General features: G+C 34.9%; 1 protein-coding gene across 10 annotated transcripts; it reads right to left on the bottom strand.

The window, feature by feature from the left end:
• Window positions 1-926: 926 nt before the first annotated feature.
• LOC114271147 (beta-1,3-galactosyltransferase 7-like) lies at window positions 927-15,015 on the bottom strand. Of its 10 annotated transcripts, none has more exons than XM_082865944.1 (13): window positions 14,899-15,002; window positions 12,977-13,091; window positions 12,709-12,797; window positions 10,027-12,069; window positions 9,820-9,928; window positions 9,507-9,729; window positions 9,356-9,419; window positions 7,068-7,140; window positions 6,850-6,970; window positions 6,508-6,603; window positions 4,412-4,676; window positions 4,122-4,189; window positions 927-1,229 (listed from the first exon to the last, which is right to left on the bottom strand). In XM_082865944.1, exons 6-11 carry the CDS (start codon window positions 9,694-9,696, stop codon window positions 4,633-4,635), a joined length of 588 nt encoding a protein of 195 aa, XP_082722070.1. In that variant the 5' UTR covers window positions 9,697-9,729; window positions 9,820-9,928; window positions 10,027-12,069; window positions 12,709-12,797; window positions 12,977-13,091; window positions 14,899-15,002; the 3' UTR covers window positions 927-1,229; window positions 4,122-4,189; window positions 4,412-4,632. The 10 variants fall into 10 exon arrangements, with proteins under 10 accessions (XP_082722070.1, XP_082722067.1, XP_082722071.1 ...); XM_082865941.1 differs by having other exon boundaries at window positions 9,820-9,932; XM_082865945.1 differs by having other exon boundaries at window positions 9,820-9,932; window positions 10,027-12,122.
• Window positions 15,016-19,751: the final 4,736 nt, after the last annotated feature.

Consider the following 19,751-nt stretch of genomic DNA (forward strand, 5'->3'; position numbering starts at 1 on the left):
TTTGGGCCATCATCATCTCCATCAGTTTCAAATCCATAGCAGCCCAAGGTACAGATCCAAAACTACAAGAACCTTCTTTGTTTCATTATAAAAATTTTTGGAAAATAAAAGGAATAAATAGTCCTCTTGCAATAATAATTATTGTTTGTATTGTTTTAATTTTAGTTGTAGTTTTTTTTATTATTTGGTTAAGACGTGTGCATGCAGCTGGTTTAGGATTAGCACCACCAGTTATTGCACAAGGACTTGATCCACAAACAGTGGAGTCATTTCCTGTGCTTACCTTTCCTATTGATGGAGAGGTTGGTTTTGATATCACTGACTGTCACATATGCTTGGAGGAGTTCCTCCAAGGAGACAATGTACGAGTGCTTCCTGCTTGCAGGCATATTTATCATAGTGATTGTATCCAGACTTGGCTAACTAGAAATACTCAATGCCCTGACTGCCGTTATAACTATGCAACATAGGAATTCGAAAACATGCCACCTAATTTACCTTAAGTTGTGCTTCTTACTCAAGGTAAATCATAGGGCATCTTTCCAATTACTATGTTGAATAGTTATAACAATAGTCAAGACAACGAGAGTCTCTAGCAGTTAGCTAGGCTTGGATATATTCAATGTCCTAAATACGCTTGCAAATGAGAGCACTTATACACGTTCTCTGCTCCTAAACTCCTCCAAACATATATGATAGTCAATAGTTACAAAACCAAACCCTCAGATGATCAATAAGAAAGGTAAACATAAGAAATAACTTCATTATTCCTGTGCAATAACTAAGTAAAATACCACACACAACTATTGCTATAATAGGGCCAACTGCATGTACCTTCTTAGTAAGGTTATTGATGTAATTTCACTGTACTTGTACATTTTTATTAATCAATATATTTCCTTTTGGCTGATTAAAAAAAGGGCCAATTTGTTTCTTGTGTTGTTTGTTTACAATTGATGGGTGTTTTTTCATCAAAATAAAAATATACAGTGTATTCAATCCTTGCTTTAGAAATGTGCAATCAAAAATAAGAAACAAGCCTAGAACTTTGTTTTTCAAAAATCTGAAAGAGGGCCCAATTCTATAACAAAATTGTGATGCATTAAAAATTACATTCCCATCTATTAGTGCAAAATGCATCAGTGATGTCACCACTGCCCGATTTCCGCCATCATCATGGAAGATCAGAGATAGACTAGTACCCTAACAAAGATTCATTCAAATGTTTCCTGCACCAGTAAATAAAATTTTAAAATTAAAATAAAAACATAGTAACAATCGCATAATAGTCACGATTATTACAATAGACAAAAACAAGGATAGGATCTGTAGATAAGGCAGTATCAAAAAGGAGAATCAAATAACTAATACTTGCAATACACCTAAACATGTACGGATCCATAAAACATAATACATATAGATTTGATGGTCCAATTGAATAGAAGCAGCAAATATATATGATAGCCTAACCTCTCTGTAAGGTGGCATTTTTTGCTCAAAATAATGACTGATATGGAGTTTCCAATTAGGTTTATTTCTCAGGTTATTCAATGTGTGTCCACAGTTAGTTATTCCATTGTGTTGAATGGAGAATTGGAAGGTTATTTCAAGGGAGAAAAAGGTTTAAGACAAAGGGATCCAATTTCCCCTTACCCTTTTCTTTTAGTTATGTGCTGTTCTCAAGTATAATTTGACTCACGGTCAGTTTCCTTTCCATCCTAAGTGCCAATCTTTGGGTATCAGTCACTTAGCCTTTGCCGATGATCTTTTTGTTCTGTGTGGGGCTGATATTCAGTTATTCAGAATTATAAATGACATTTTACATCAGTTCCATTTATGGTCTAGACTTCAACCTAATCTACAGAAGAGTGCTGTCTTCTTTGCTGAATTTCTTCTGTTTTAAAAACTGATTTACTGACTGTTCTTCCAATTCCTGAGGGTCTATTAACTGTCAAGTACTTGGGTGTGCCTCTTATTTCCACAAGATTGAGGTATGGGGATTGTCTTCAACTGAAGGACAGAATACGCTCTAGGATTCAGTTGTGAGCACATAAGCTATTGTCATATGGGGGAAGCATGCGACTTATTCAAATAGTATTGTTTAGTGTATAGATCTATCGGAGTTCCCTTTTTATTTTACCTCAAAGAACTCTAAAGGAGGTGGAAAGTTTGATTAGAGCCTTTTTATGGTCTGGTTCTGAGCCTAAGCAAACAGGAGCCAAAGTTAAGTGGGAGAGTATTTGTGTTCCTAAACAAGGAGGAGGGTTAGGTTTTAGATCGCTGAAAATTTGGAATAAGTCAATATGATTAAACACCTTTGGGATATAAGTATGAAGGCTGATTCACTTTGAGTTGAATGGATACATACCTATATTTTAAAGGATCAATGCTTTTGGTTTATTGATGTCCAAATGATTCCTCATGGACTATAAGGAAGATATTCAACCTTTAGAGAGATTGGGCAGCCTCTTATTCATTACAGAATAGGGGATGGCAGTCCCACCTTCTCATGGCTTGATAACCGGCATCCCGTGGCGCCTCTTTATCAATATTTTGGAAGTAGAATTGTGCAGAATATTGGTAGAGCTCTTTATGTGAATGTAAGATGCTGGCATTGGCCTAGATTAAGAATTAGAGCAATTCGGCAAGTTATTGCTTTAACACCTCATACCCTTATTCCTAATCTGCACAGATCTGATAAAGCTGTTTGGTTACCTTCAAAGAGGGGTAGCTACTCCTCTAAATCTGCTTGGGGAGCTCTGAGGCCATGTAGAGCAGTGGTCCCATGGTGTTCTATTGTTTGGTTTAAAGGAAATGTGTCTAAATGGGCTTTTGTGCATTGGCCGATTTGTTTACAAAAATTAGCTACCAATCTCGTGTCCTTTTACTGGGAAATACTATGTTCAAACTTTCCTTGGCTTGCACTTTATATCATGTATGATTGGAGAGGAACAGGAGAATTTTACTCAGTCTGTTAGTCACAAGCAAGTGATAGTGGCTGGAATAGCTAAGGAAGTTAGAGCTAGAGCTTGTTCTTTCAAGAGAGTTAAGAATTCTTTACAAAACTGGCAAATCTGTATGGACAGGGGGCTGCCTTGTTCCATTCTACATACCTGATAAATAAATTTTCTAGCTTTTTTTTGTTTTGTTGTTTTGTTTTGGTGTTGATCTGCGTTTTTTTGTTTCTAGTGTGCAGGGGTAGGTCCTTGTTTCTTGTTTTCTTTGTGTTTTGTGTGGAATAAAATTTGAAGTCACCAAAAAAAAAAATTACCTAACCTCTCTGATATGAAAAAACTACTAATTCTACTAACCCAATTCAATAAATATACAACTTTCAATAATGAACAATCCAAACCCTAGGATTTGGATCCGTAAAAAAATCTGAAGGTACCTGGTTTAGAAACTTAAAAAATTGTGCAGCATCCCAAAATTTCGTTGTTCCTATATGTCCTAGGTTGAAAGTAGGCTTTCAATCTCCAATCTTTATATTTATGATCAAAGTTTCCAATTATTCCTCGTCATTACTTTAGGATATGACGTTCTAGGTTAACTATGCTTGTCTGATGTGATCGGCTCACATATTCACCTTTCTACTTGTTGCTTATGAATTTAACCTTTATGTTAAGCTATGGAGCATCATAACCGTGATTAGCCTATTGATATTGCATATACTTGAGGTAAAGATGGGTTATGTTACATGAACACTAGAAATTAAATAAGGTTCCAGCAAGAGAATTCATGATACCTAGACAGTTACTCCAAAAAAATGACTGCAAAAACAAGCCTTTGGAGAATTTAGATTTTGGACATCCAGAGGCCTTCATCTACATAGTTAAGATTACTCACCCTATCTATGTGACTAATATACATATAGCCTATAGGTGTCCAAATCAAGAAGGGAAATATATTATTGAACTAAACTGATAATAGATAAATATGAAACATGAAGTAATGTTCTTGAGTTACTACTTTTAAACTAGCAAACAGTAAGAACCCCATGATCAGTACCGATTCTACTTTTAAACTATAATTCTACCAACTAAGCCTTATGCAATTATACAGAAGATATTAGTATCAATATTAGTAAATAAATAGCCACGTAGACAGATAAGCAAACTTACTACAAAAAAGAGTCCCTCCGACATTGAGTTTGTCCTCTATCTACTTCTTCTTCCTCTGATATTTGAACCTGCATTTGACAAGAACAAATAACATGAATAAAATACCATATTGAAAATTCCATGATTAACTATTTACTCACTTCCTCGGATGAATGATGGCAATTAAACGATGAGGTATGCATGGGATTGTTGTTGTGAATGCACATGTGTAGTAGTTGGTGCAACAGGCCCACCCATGGCCGGTTGAGACTCCAACTACTCTATTCGTGCTTGTTGAGCTTGGATTGTACCTTGCATCTGACTAAACATAGCATCCATCATCTCCTTCACTTGCATTTCCATTTGTACTTTATGTTGGTTAAGTTGCTCTTGGACTTGTGTCTAGATGAGATGAGCCTGCTCTTGTAATTGCCTAAATCCACCTCCAAAGACATTTGTCAGAGAAGGACCCAATCCATTTGTTCAAACACGACCAGGTCGATCAAGCCCTAGAACCTGTTTGAAGATCTCCTCATCTGTAGCACTGGATTGTGCTCCGAGCTCCTTCATTTGTGTCTGTAATTGTTAGTAAGTGCCACCAATAAAATTTATATTAACAAAACTAATAAGAGTATCAAGTCTATGCATCCAAGTGTGTGTCCAAGTGTCATGAAAACACAACAATCACAACTGAAGCACCAGCAGAAAACACAGCCGCAGCACCAGCTGCAGCCACAGCCGCTAAAGCCCAAGCAACTCATCCAAGGGCTGCAGCCACAGTACAAGTGTATGCCTCTAATAAAAATCATCTAAACCAATGCACTAGGAAAATGAATGATCAGAAATAACACTATGCCAAGAAAGACACATCAATAGGCAAATAGAGACAATCTTGGGACTCTCTCTCTCTCTGGTGGAGAAGGGGAGGTATCATCCCTCCTGTTTGGCTGTTGAATTTTGTGTCAAGTTTTATCTCCACCCTACAGTCAATCTTAAGCTTAGTAGTTGAATAATGCTATACAAATTATATGTATATCTAATTACTTTACAAAGACTAGTACACACTAGTTCAAACTAGCATCTTCTTTTGAGCCATTTTCAATTAAATTGCTGTTGTGTCATTAACTTAGAACCTCTCCCCCCCCCCCCCCCCCCCAAAAAAAAAAAAGAAAAAAAAAATGGTGTCTTTGAACGAGCAAAAAAAGAAAAAGATGGTGTCTTTTATAGCCTTCTATCCAACTTCTCTCAACCGATAATAAAAAAAAAGGACTTGACGCGCTGGATGGCAGAACCCTCAGGAAAATTTTCAGTTCGATCCCTTTATTCCCTAGCTGAATTGAATGGTGGTCAAGTGTTTCTCTCTTTAAAGTCCAATATTTTGGATGGCTAGCGTGGCTTTGAAGAGTTAATGGCTCCTAAGGATTGGTGTCTCTATAGCTTCTAATTCTGGGTTATGTCTTTTCTGTAATGATAAGCCTAAAACATCAAACCGTTCCCTAATTGATTGCCATGCTGTTTGGAAAGTTTGGGCATCTATCCTAAGATGATGGGGTTTCATGGGTGGCTCCTATCTCAATTAAGTCACTGAGTGATTGGTGGAGAGGATGGAAAAATTAAGGCAAAAGGTTGTTTGCACTATAACAAAATTGAATTTTTACGGCTTGCAATGCATGCCGTAAAAACTCTTTCACGGCATGCACACAAATATTGTTATATGACATGCCGTGAAAAATTGAGTGTCATTTACGATATGCAAGTAAAGTTGTAAAAAGTATTAAATTAAACATTAATGACATACTTTGTATGTCATATATAATGTTTTACAACATTTTTGCCATGCCATAAATCATCATACTTTCCATGACATAATTTTGCATGCCATAGAAGATTAGTTTTAATATATTTATGGCATACTATGTATGCCGTATATAATCTTTTACGACATTTTCTTGTATGTCATAAATCATTACACTTTTCACGACATAATTTTGTATGTCGTAAAAGCTTATTTTTAGTATATTTCTAGCATACTTTGTATGCCATATATAATCTTTTACAACATTTTCTTGCATGTCATAAATTATTACACTTTTCACAGCATAATTTTGTATGTCGTAAAAAGTTATTTTTAATATATATATATATATATATATAGAGAGAGAGAGAGAGAAGAAAAGCAAATTCAAAGTTCATTACATGAGTAAACTCAATATCTGAACACATAATATCACTAAAATGCCCGCTTTAGTACTTGAAAAACAAATTACAAGATCAGATAGCAAATTATATGTACAAATGAAAGCAAAAAGATTATACACAACACAAGCCAGTCAAGTCTAATTCATTATTAGGAGCAGTAGAGCGAGCTAAAGAATCAATTAACTTGGCCAATACAGAAAGGCCCTACCCCAATACCAATTGTAAGGATTCGAAGAGCAAATGTTGCAGCAGCAGCAACAAGTGCAAGCACACATTCCAGAACAACAAAAAAGCACCCAGCTTCCTGCAAAGCCATGGCAAACTCAACAACTTGTAGAAAAATAAATCCATCTTAAGAGGAAATCTCTTCTTCAAAGCTTGTAAACTCATGAATTTTTTTTGGAAAATATATAATAGTGGTAGGGTCATAACAGTTTTATGCACCCTGCATCACTCAGCAAATTCAAAATTGACAAAAGCTACCCAAAATTGGGAAAAAAATGAAGAAAGAATATAACAAGAAAAGAAAATGAAAAAGGACAATGTATACCCAAATTGACATGGACATCATTATCCACTTTAACATAGAAATCAGCATCCCATTTTGCAACAGCAGTGGAGGAGAAAATTTTGGTTTTTGCAGACAATTCATGATACCCTTCAACGTGCTCCTGCAAGACAACATGACTCATGAGCACCAAGATTGAGAAAAAAAATTGTGAATTGTCCACAACATTTTTTGTACATACAAGCTCTGTGCATCCTTACCAGCCTGAGGAAGTCCTTATGCTGAGAATCTTCTGAATCAATAGCTCGATCTAGTATGTTGTTAGATGTTGCACTGCACCAATCAAAACAATTGGCATTCAGCATAATTCTCAATTATACACACAGGTGCCCTATATGATTCAAATATATTGTAGCAAGAGCAAAAGGTATGTATCCTCCATTTAGTAATATTATCCTTTTCGAATGAATCTGCGTTGGTTTGAGTTAGGACCTGCTTTTTCTAAACCCCAAATTAAAAGATCTCTATTTCTCAAATGAATTAGACTATTTGAAATCTAGAAAACAAATAATTTTGGGGTATTAATAGTTAGATTGAAAACCAATACGTAGGAGAAAGGGTTAAGGTTAATTTAAACTTAGTTTGGTAGGCTTTTGGGGCTAAAATGTGCAATTTGAGGGCATTATGAACAATAAGCTGCAAATAGCACTTGGGGTAATTCAAACAGAGGAGGAGAAGAAGGGGGGAAGAAGTGTCTCACCCTCGTCACAAGGTTTAGGAAAATTCATACAACCACAACCTCAAATCCTCATAACTCAACTCTCCACTAAAAACTGAAGATTATTTGCAAATCCATAGGATGCTACATTCTCCAAATTCTACAAAAAACAATGACTTCAAAATTTGGAAATTAAAATTTTTTAACCAACTAAAATATTTTAGAACTAATAACGACTCTATAAAAGATCTAATAACATTATTTAAAGCATGGTAGTAAGACAATAGTAGTCTATTATTCACACATTGAAGCTTTCATTGTCTAAAAAGAATATATTGGTCCCAACTGTGTCCTTTTCTCGTAGTAGTTACTCAGAAAGTCACATGATCAATTATGTTCAATAATCAAAGTTTCTATAGGGCATGATCATGCATGAATTATTTCAATCAATGTATCACCCATTAAGCTACTCTTATATTTTTATAGAAGTACCCATGTTGATTCTAGTCTTTCCAATTTTTTATGCTCATTCAATCAAATATCCTCATAAATACCTTTCACTCTTTTCCATTTTTTATTCTCCTTCGGCTACAACTCATTTCATTATATCTCATCTAACACCAATGTTTCTTGGCTTTCCAGCATTTGCTCTATGGCATTTAGGTCATTCTGTCACTATTCAACATAAATTTTCTTGTTTTCTGGTAAGTATAAATTCTTTTTAAATTTGCTTCTTTTATCATTATTAAAGCACTTAAGGTGAAAATCAAACTTTAACTGTCCACCTCATACCCTTGAGAAAATCCCCTTCAACTACTGTCTTCTTACACATGATTATGCAAAGGCTCCTAAGACAATAATTTACAGCATCTACATATCAGTTAAGAAAAAGATGCGGAACACAATCAGAAGAGAGGAGACAACTTTAGAATTTTAAAAGAAGCAACCCTTGGAACCTTGTTTGGTCAAGTATGTTTTAATTAATTTTCATGGACTATAATTTACAGCATCTACATGCGACAAAATAATTGCTGTCTAAAAATTTTATTACACTTTTAAGTTTCTACAGCTTATAATTCTAAAAATCAAGTTAATTCCAACTCGTTTCTGTCTACAAAAACCTCCAAACTTTCCCTAACCTTAAATCCTAGAACTACAAGTTCACCATATTCAAACCAACCGTGATTTCAACCATATGGAGCAGCGATCAAAATTTCCTTCCTAGTGCAGCTTTACATAAATTTGACATCAAAGTCCACGGGAGAGTGCTTCTTGTACTTGTCCACCAACACCAACGTGGAATGCAGATCAATTAAGATTTAGTTCACCTGACCAATTGATTCATTGGCCAAATAGTTCTGCAGTTCTTAGATATACAAACAAACATCTTCATGGTAATTTAGTTTGTCTTTTTCTAGTCTCATCAAAGAACATCACAGCACATAAAAGTAAATTACCCTGCAGCATGTCGTAAAGATTATTTGTGCTTGTGCTATGACTATGGTTGTTGACCACCAATGGAATGGAAATACAGTAAACAAAGAATAATCTAAAACTTGTTCATTCTCATAACAAGTGAACATCTCAAAACTTCCTGGATATTCTATTTTAATTTTTAAAGGCAATTCATGTGATAATGATACAGTTATTTGTTTAACAATGTCTATTGTTACACAAGCAGGAGCTGACTTTTGACAAATCTATATCAAGGAAAAGCAATGGATCCAACTTCAAAAAATTAATAATGAGATCATATTGCCCGAAGAATTCCTATTGTTTTCAAATAATACTAAACTAACCAACTTGTGAGAAAAAGCAGACGAGATTTACCTATGGCCAATCATGAACCGCATGATAATTCCCTTCTCTTGTTCCAATTGAAGAAGTCTCTCGCCTAATCAAACCCAAAAAGCTAGTCAAGGAAAGCCATGAAATGAAGATATAGTAGGACATACACACAAAGACAATATCAAATTATCACCCTGAGGCATCCAAGTTTGTCTAACCGAATCACGCCTCTTCCTACTACTAAAAGCAGAATTAATTCCAATAACTATGAAAGCCTTCTTCCTTGGCAAGCCCTCATGAGTCAATTCAGAGATGTGAGTGAACTCATCAGATCTCCTCATCTCTTGAGAACTTCGAGTAGCAGCCAGCTCCATCTGAAGCATTGAAATCGACTTGTCTAGTGATCTGCCAGACCTCTGAAAAAACCGAATTATCAATGCAAGCTTCAATTGATCCAGTAAACACACACAAGAAAAAATACGAAGTATGACGAGTTTCAAACTCACTGAATTGTTCGATACAGAGGAGCATGTAGAGATCAATTAGGGTTTGAGATCAATTGATTGAGAATGCATTTGGCTTTTTAGTCTACATTTCCATGGCTCTCACCAAACCCTAACTTCAAATAAAATGATGAATTCGAAGCTTTTGAGAAAAAATGATAGAGAGACAGAGAAAAATTGATCAATTGGGAGAGAAAGTGAATGACATACATTGTGAGGTCATGCGAAGTCGCGCGATCGACCAAGGCAATGCTTGAAGAGAGCTCGAGAGCTCGCACGCAGAGAGAGAGAGAGAGAGAGCGAGGGTTTGGGGCAAAAACATGTACAGATAGAATGAAAGGAGTCTGTGAGAGTGGTGAACAGGGCTAAAATAATGTTTTTGAGTTTTTTTTTTTTTTTTTTTTTTTTTAAGTTTCTAAATATTTTAAATAATTTTTTTTTACTTTTTAAGTTCAAATAATATACATATATTTAAAAGAAAAATATTTTTAAATTTTTAAAAAAAATACTCAATTCAACAAAATATAAAATTTAATGCATTTCATATATATTATATTTTTTTACAAATATTTTACTTTTTAGTTGTATTCAAATTAGGCATATCTAAAAAGTAAAAATAAATAAATTATTAAAAGAAGGGAAAATATCAAATCAAGGTAATTTTTTTTTAAAAAATAATAATTACAAATTAGTGAGAAGCCATAGAAATATTAATCATTTATAAACTTTTTCATGAATATGTAATTTTTTTTCCAAAATCCCACTGGGTGCAATTATCCCATAAAAGAGACCCTAAATTATAAAATAATGTATAAATCATTTTTTACGTTGTCCTCAATTAGGAAAATCTAAAGTGAGAATCTTGGTTGGAAATTGTTAGCTTTTTTAAATCAAAAAAAAGAAAAACAAAATTGGATTGAAATTTTTTTTAATAAAAGCTTTTACGACATGCTAATGCATGCCATGTAAAGTTATAATATTTCACAACATGAATTGTATGTCGTCTTAAGTGCAAATATTTTACATCATATTTTTGTATGTCATGAAAATATGCATTTTTTAAGGCATGCTTTTGCATGCCATAAAAAAAATTCGAATTGAATTTTTTTTTTTTTTTGGCAAAAGTTTTCACGACATGTTAATGCTTGCCGAGTAAAGTTATAATATTTTACAACATAAAATGTATGTCGTTTTAAGTGCAAATATTTTACAACATATTTTTTAAGTCATGAAAATATACATTTTTTACGACATACTTTTATATGCCATAAATATATGAATTAACGACTTACATGGTATGTATGTCGTTATTGAAAAACCACTAACTACTTGCAAAAAAAAAATGTCATAGAATGTACTAATCACGATATGCATTTAATGCGACAAAGTTGAAGCCGTAAATAGTTAGTTTTGTTGTAGTGTTACATGGTTCAAAAACTTATAGATCACAAAACCAAATAAAATAAAAAGTTGCATCCTTCAAAGAAAACATGCATTGTTCCAGAAAATTTGAATGGGAGACAAAAAGAGTATAGAAGAAAAGTAGATAGATGCATCAAATTCTTAAATACACAAAACATGAATTTTGGTTTTTGTTTTACCACCAAAACTACATCCCAAGAATCCACCTTTGGCACACTGATTCTAAGAGCTAGAAGAAGGAAAACTCCCACTTCCAATCCAGTCCAAAAAAATGCCTATAATGTATTAGTGACCATCTTGTTATTGTCGCAAAAAAACAAAAAACAAAAAAAAACACATGAAAGTGTACGTTAAGTACTCTGGGAATAGCCATGGCCAAACCAATATCCATTAAGCACCAACAAGAAACAAAACAATGTAACGTACTAAAACCCATGGAGGAGCTTTCCAAATCATAGAAGTGCCACTAAATCAGGAATCTTACGAGTAACATGAACATTGTAATGACCATTAGTCCAAAAAGAAACTAGTACGGATGTGAAAAGTTGGGCAACAAAACACATTAGATTATATTTTGTAGCAAGATTCCAATACGTGGAAGTTATACATAAACAAGAAACCTTGAAACAAAAGAGGTGGGAAAGTTGGAAAGTGATGTTATTCTAAAATAGCCAGCATTATGTATAATATATATTGGCTCAAGAATCATCTGATACGGTATACAAATTATCAATTGTGAATTTCTTCAATAATGAAGAAACAAAGAAATAATAGAATAAATTTCTAACCTTTACTTCGCGGTAGTGTACAAGAACAATGTTCGAGCACTCCCTGCAGCAGGTGTCAACCAAATAAGAAGCAAATGAGAATGTGCAGCAAAAGCCCTTCCAAAATAACAACTAAGGAAACAAAAATGGTCAGATTTTCATTAACTTCCATAAATTGATTCAATTTTCAAGGTGTAGTCAATTTCATGGAAGTTCATACAAGTTAACATGAGTTTACAACTATAGACATGGCTGTAATTCCAAACATTAAAATGATTAGTATGACAAAGAAAAGGGGTGAAACTTTAAACCATATTTCATCTTTTTTCCCTCACAGAAAAAGGTAATGGGACTTCCAAAGCAGCAAAACTGTTCCAGAAGCAGATATAACTAACGAACCAGATTCTACTCAGCGATTGATGTTTATTCAATGCTAAATAGTATCAGAGGACTGGACTTATGCCTGTACATGCACAAGAAGCTGCAAGTAGGCATTTACATTCAATCAACTTTTATACGCTAATACTAATTAACAGATAAACTTCATATTAAAAGCAATTGCCCAGAGGTGGTCCATAATACAGACAGATTTATATATATGTATATATATATATATATAGAGAGAGAGAGAAAGCAAAGTGCAAAGATTTGACAAAATAAACACAAACTTCGACAAAAGCAAGGCAAACTTTTAGACACTCACTCTTCAAGCAACCAATAGCTTCGCCTTTGGAAATTTTCATTTTCTTCTCCATGGGCATAGTAGCAGTGCAGCACATCAACACTCCCCGCCTGAAAGGACATTATACAAGCAAATTACTTTGGAAGTGTAATAAAAATATACAGCATGAACTATTCATTATATCATATAGTGCAAAATTCCTGAAAGTCACAAACTTCGGTCTGGTGTAGACAAAATCAACTTAAAAAATAAAAATTGCCTTCAACAAGCATCATCCTTTCGCACAAACCTTGAGCCTCTCATGAGCTTCCTTCACTGTCTTTCCATCTTTCTTCTTCCTTCAATTATGGCCATCTTTCCGAAGTATCTCAGCACCTTCCGATTAAAAAGAAAAAGTGAACCACCTAAAAAGGGACATGCACGTCAAGCCAAGATACTTTGAAGATATGAGAAAATGCCCTCTTCTATCCAACAAAATTTGATGGGAAAATGCCCTAAATGAAGATGACGACACATTTAGATCACAAACATGACAGCAATAAATGCACCTACAGCTTCAAACCATGTTATTATCTATGAGTTAAACATAAGCTGCGTGCTACTCCTAACTATCTAGAATTATCAATTACAAAGAGGAAATAACCAAGGCAGCTAATTTAAAACTAAAAGGCACTTGTAGTGAGGATAAAAAGGCAGGACTAGAAGAACCAAGACAGACAAAAATATTTGAAATGACAAATAAGCGTCAATGCCATCTGCAGAAAATAATGCAATTCCATTTTCCAAGCCACAAGTTGTGTGGAGAATGATATCCTAAGCAGAATATAAACTCCCAATTGATTTTAAAGGAAACAAAAATCGAAAATGAATTTCAACAACAATCAATGTTGAGGCGAAAATGAGATAACACTAAGTGCTAGTTGGATCTCAATATCTCATTGAATTTGAAAGAGGTTACAAATGGGAATTTCAATGATGCTGTCAGTCAGAACCAAAAGATAATTATATTTAGCAATAAAACATATAAAGGAACAAAGAGTGGAAGTTTAACATAAAGAGTTGGGAAAAATAAAAAGAAAAAGAAACAATAATGCAGACAAAAAGACCCAAGAACAAGGGCATGAACATAAAGAGATATAAATAGGCAATGCGGGATAGCTGTTAAATTGATAGAAGTGAAATAACAACTTGAAAAATGCAAGGGACAAAAACTTTATCATCCTTGGCCTTTAGAATGTGTGCCAAAGGCAAATACAAGAAAAATATTTGAAAATAAGAGTTTAAAGATGTTAAATATAAAGAAATTACTGCTTCTCAAACTTCCCAGTTTTTCCCATACTGAACTTCTCCACTTTGAATTTCCGTGTAAATGATTGACTACCTACAGCATATGTTACAGAAGTGTTGAGGAAATAAATGGCATCACACAAGTTGCAATACAGATTTGATCTTGGGTGTTAAAAAAAAATGAAGGAAGAAGAAGAAGAAGAAGAAGAAGAAGAAGAAGAAGAAAACAAAAACAGAAACAAAAGAACTACAAACAACTTGACCAAAACAGAGTTTTATGCAAGAAGATATTTTACCAACAGATCATTTTTAACACTCCAATCCATCTAAAAGATAATATGAAAATCACGAAAGAACTTTCCAATAAATTAAAGCAAAAAATGAAACTTCACAATTCATCAAACACTTTGGCCTTCAAAAATTCTGAGGTGGAAAAAAAAGTTAGGGTGGGTAGCACCTCAGCGAAATAAACAAAAATGGTTATTTGGTTAAAGTTCCTAAAGACACCTTAAGCAGATGTGCACCATTGTGTATCCATACCTGAACCGTGAAGGCATTAAAAGTAACAATTCAAGAAGAAATAAATAAATAAATAAAAAAACTACAAAAACAGAGATCATTTTTGCTAAATTTACAATCAGACCAATTGATAACCAGCTTTGATGATGAACTTCAAACAAATCCATCAATAAACACAACATATAAGCACATATTTATCCTGATTCGATCATATTCAAACAGTCCAAATTCATTTCCACAGCAAAGAATCGATCATATGCTTCAAAACTCATCAGATCTACCGATCACAAATCGATCAATGGAGACTAATATATACAAATATACGCATATACAGAGATTTGACTGTAACTTTGAAGAACCGAAGATAAGAAGAAGAAAAATATCTGACTTTTGATCAAAACCTACCTCAAAGGCCCGATCGATCAAGGCACTGCTCGAGAGCACGCACGCCGAGAGAGCGAGGGGGGGGGGGGGGGTTTGGGGGCAAAAACATGTATAGATAGAACGGGAGGGAGAGTGAGTAGTGAACGGGGCTTAAAATAATGTTTTTGAGTTTTTTTTTTTTTTTTTTTTTTAGTTTTTGTAAGTTTTTAAATATTTTAAATAATTTTTTTTATTTTTTAATTCAAATAATTTACATATATTTAGAAGGAAAATATTTTTAATTTTTTTTAAAAAAACAGTAAATTCAAAAAAATATATAATTTAATACATTTCATATGTATTATATTTTTTTATAAATATTTTTCTTTTTAGCTATATCAGATTAGGTACATTCAAAAAATAAATAAATTATTAAAAGAAGAGAAAATATCAAATTAAGGTAATTTTAAAAAAAATTACAAATTAGTGAGAAGCAATAAAAATATTAATAATTAAAATTACAAACTTTTTCATGAATATATAAATTTTTTTCTCAAAATTTCACTGGGTTCAATTATCCCTTAAAATAAGACACTAAATTATAAATTATTTTTTACATTGTCTTCAATTAGGAAAATTTAAGGTGAGAAGCTTGGCTGGAAATTGTTAGTTTTTTTAATCAAACAAAAAAAAAAATCAGATTCAAATTTTTTTTAATTAAAGTTTTCACGACATGCTAATGCATGCCGTATAAAGTTATAATATTTTACGACATGAAATGTATGTCGTCTTAAATGCAAAGATTTTACGACATATTTTTGTATGCTGTGAAAATATGCATTTTTTACGGCATGCTTTTGCATGTCATAAAACAAGTCGAGTTGAATTTTTTTTTTTTTTTGTAGAAGTTTTCACGACATGTTAATGTATGCCATGTAAAGTTATAATATTTTACAACATGAAATGTATGTCGTCTTGAGTGCAAATATTTTATGACATATTTTTTAAGTCGCGAAAATATACATTTTTTACGGCATACTTTTGTACGCCATAAATATATGAATTAACGACTTACATGGTATATATGTCATTATTGAAAAACCATTAACGGCTTGCAAAAGAAAAAAAAAATATGTCGTAGAATGTACTAATTACGACGTACATTTAATGTATGCTGTAAAGTTGAAGCCGTAAATAGTTAGTTTTGTTGTAATTTAAGTAAACCTTAGGGGGTATGTTTGTAATTTACCCTTTTTTTATTACACTTATATCCCTTTGAAAATTACTGTTTTGGACTCCACCACCTACCGCCTGCCTCCACTTGCTTTCCTTCTCCGGCCACCGTCATTGGCACCCACCATCACGACCATCCTCGTTGGTCGCCTCCCTAGTCTCCGTCTCCTCTTCTTGTTTCTCTCTCTCTCCCCCTTCTTTTTCTCTACCTCTCTGAAAACCCTAACCCTAAATCTAGGGCTTTCAGAGAGCGGTGGCAGTAGGTCACAATTTCGTGGCAAATGTGAGAGGTGATGGCAACGGCAATGGGTTGCAATTTGGCGACAGTGGTGGATCGATCAAAAGTTTTGGAAGAAGAAGAAGAATGAGAAAAAGGGAATAAAGATGAGAGAAGGGCAACAATGGATAGTGGGCGGTAATGGCAGTGGCGGTGGGTGGTGGGCGGTGATGTGGGTTTGCGATAATGGTATATCTAGATCTAGGGTTAGGGTTTCGAGAGAAAAAGAAGAAGAAGACAAAAAAGACGATGATGGGGAGAATGTTAGGGTTTCTAGAACTAGGGTTAGGGTTTCGACGGTGGTCATATACACTGCCTCTTAATTTGATGAAATATCAACAGAATCCTGACATGCTACCACTTCTTTTCTTTTCTTTTTTCGCAATGGATTTCTCTTTTACTGGTTTAAAGATAAAATATGAACATTTGATGGAATAACAACTAGGGTTGATAGGCTATGCCACAAGACAAAAGTTTTATTGATTGTCAACTACGAATAACAAGTATGGTCAATAAAAAATTTTGAGACAAAAGTTCCATTGATTATTGGTGGAAAGGTCATGCTATGATGTGATGACAGTTTTTTTTTTCAGTTTTTGTTTTGTTTCTTTACTATTTATTTTTTTGTGGAATTTTCTCCCTTGCTTTTTATTTGTAGGATTATGATTCCTCTTATATTGAATTGAGTTGGGTTGTCATGTGAATTTACTTGGATTTGTAGGATGGCAAGATGGTGTAGGAAATGTGTATATTTAAAACCAAAATTGGAAAAATTGGCATCTGAGGTTAGATTGAATTTTTGTTTATAACCATCCAAGATCTAATTTTTTTGTGTTGGTTATCAAAAACTTGTGTGAGCTTTATGCAAGAAAGTGTGTTATTACTTTCCTTTTGAGTCTTTCTATTTAAGTAGTTGTAATGTATCAGTACTTTACCTGTAGGGGTGATGAAAAGGTAGTTTATCTCTGGAACTGCCATGTGCATTCTTTCTCTTAGCATATTTAATTCTTCCATTAAGATTTTGATGTATAGCATTAAAATTTTTCTGGTGACCCCATAATTGTTAACGAAAAATGCTTTAGACCCCCATTTTTTGGAGACCCTCACAACCCCTTTTGGATCTCCACCATTGATGTATAAGTGGGACCCACTCGTGTATGTGTGGGACCCACACCATCAATGGTGGAGATCTAAAGGGGGTTGTAGGGGTCTCCAAAAAATAGGGTCTCAATCATTGTTGAATTATTAACCATTATATAGTATGTGTTAAGGTAGGATACAATTCTATTGTCTAGATGTGAATAATGTTCCACAAAAGCCTGTGGTTAGTGCAGTAGTCACTGTAAGTCACTCAACTTTACAAATAATTTACATGCTATTGGTTTTTGTTTTGCCTCATTATTTCATGTTATTACCTGTGCTCATTTGTATTAGGAAATAGAAATAGATAAGCTATTGTTCTCTTCTAAGGTGCATGTTGAGTATTAATAACAAATTGTAACAATAATAAACAGTCCATGAACTAAAACTATGTGTTGGGTTGCAGATATATGGTCATTCAAATGTCTCATAATACATAATATTTACTTTTCAACTGAAAGTTCAATGTTACATAGATTTGAGTACAAGTATCAGGTGTAGGTATATGTCCAAATATCATACCTTCATAAACTTAAATAAATTTTAAAATATTGGGATATGTATCCAAAAATTGGATATGGGTATTGTAGACACCCCATTTTTGACCGACCTTAAGACTCAGACGTCACCAATTGAGCGCTCGGTGATGATGAATATGGTGCTCGCTCTGAGGTTACGGAGTGTCGACTGCGAGCCTTGCCTCCAGACTTCGGGGCTCTTTTGTGCTTTGCCTTGGTTTGCGAACCAGGTCCTGTTTTCTCTGTCTTCTCTTCTCAAAGGGAGGGAGAGGTCTCGTAGACCATCTCTCAGTGGCCGTAGGCTACGTTTCGCGGCCGTAGGCCAGTTTTTCCGTTTGGAGCCCAGTTTTCGGTTTTCGGAGCCGTCGGCCGTGTGCCTCGGTTCGGGACCGCTTAACCACCTCCGTTTGCTCTGGTTTTTGGCACACACCTTGTTTACTCCCTTTTGGGGGACACTGTGGCTCGAGAGACCAACTTCGTGGTTGAATGCCACCTTCGGTGTTTAACAGCCCATTTTCGGGGCCCTAGGCCGCGCGTTTCGGTCCCCGAACCTCCGTTTTGCATCCGTTTTGGTTCATGTTTGGGGGAGACCTTATTTTCATTGTTAGAAAGCTTGTAGAAGGGTGGGAGGCCAGCAATTTTTCTGAAAAGCCAGTTTTATTTCTTCATCGCTATCCGTCGCCCGTTTTCCTCACTAGAAAGCTAATGTTGACCACTCCCGGGCCACTTTCTTTAGCCCTAAACCCCATATTTGTGTTGTACACACCTGGGAGGCCACCAATATGAATAGGCCGGCCAGTAATTGTCTCTGACCCTTTTGAACCCCTCTAAAAAGTTGGCTTTTCTCTCTCCTAGTTCACATTTTCTGGGTTTTGACCACATATTTGTGTTATGCACACATGGGAGGCCACCTTTTTGGGGTGGCCGGCCAGTAATCTTGTCTGACCCTTTTGACCCCTGGTCGACCGACCATGGGGGTGGCCGGCCGGCCCCCTGAACCTTTTGAACCTGGTCGGCCATGATCCTCTCTCCAAGTGTATTCCAGCTGTGCCAGCTGTTTCCCCCCAGATCTTGTATCCGAGGGGCTGCCTTTTGGGGGGGAAATTTGAATTTGTTTTTCCCCCATTTCCTTGGCCTCTCTCCCTCTTTAAAACCAGCACTCTACCACCATTTTGAGGGGTTAGAAAATCAGCTAAGGCACCATTATAGATACAACTTTCTCTCTCTCTCATCCAAGCCTCCAAACACCTTGGTTCTTCACCATTTACACACCAACCCATAACATAACACCTCCATCACTCATTCCAGCATCTCGGAGGACATTTGAAGAGGTTGAAAGTTCAGAAAGTTGGTCCAAAAGCTGCTGATTTACTGCTCTTCAAGAGTAAGCACCTATTTCCCTTAAACTTGCATTCTTTTGCTTCATTTATAAGCCATACTTGAAAGCATTTTTGGGCTCCGACCCAAACTAGAAATAGTCTTTTTTTGAGTTCATATTCATGTTTGATTAAGGATTTTTCTCTGTTTGAAGCCACCTGCTACCCCCTTCCCTTTATCTCTCTTTTAGGGCTATTTCTTACATGATATGTTAGCCCTGTTTTTAAGCATTTCTGGGCTTCGAGCTAAACTGTAAAGTGCTTTATTTTGAGCCCCTCTTCAACCTTGTTGAAGGGATCTTCACTGTTTTAGGCCAGTTACTGCCTCTTGCTCTCTATCTCTCTTTTAAG

The sequence above is a fragment of the Camellia sinensis genome, chromosome 4 (genome assembly GCF_055761805.1).
Source record: "Camellia sinensis isolate YWXY chromosome 4, ASM5576180v1, whole genome shotgun sequence".
NCBI classification, from domain to species: domain Eukaryota; kingdom Viridiplantae; phylum Streptophyta; class Magnoliopsida; order Ericales; family Theaceae; genus Camellia; species Camellia sinensis.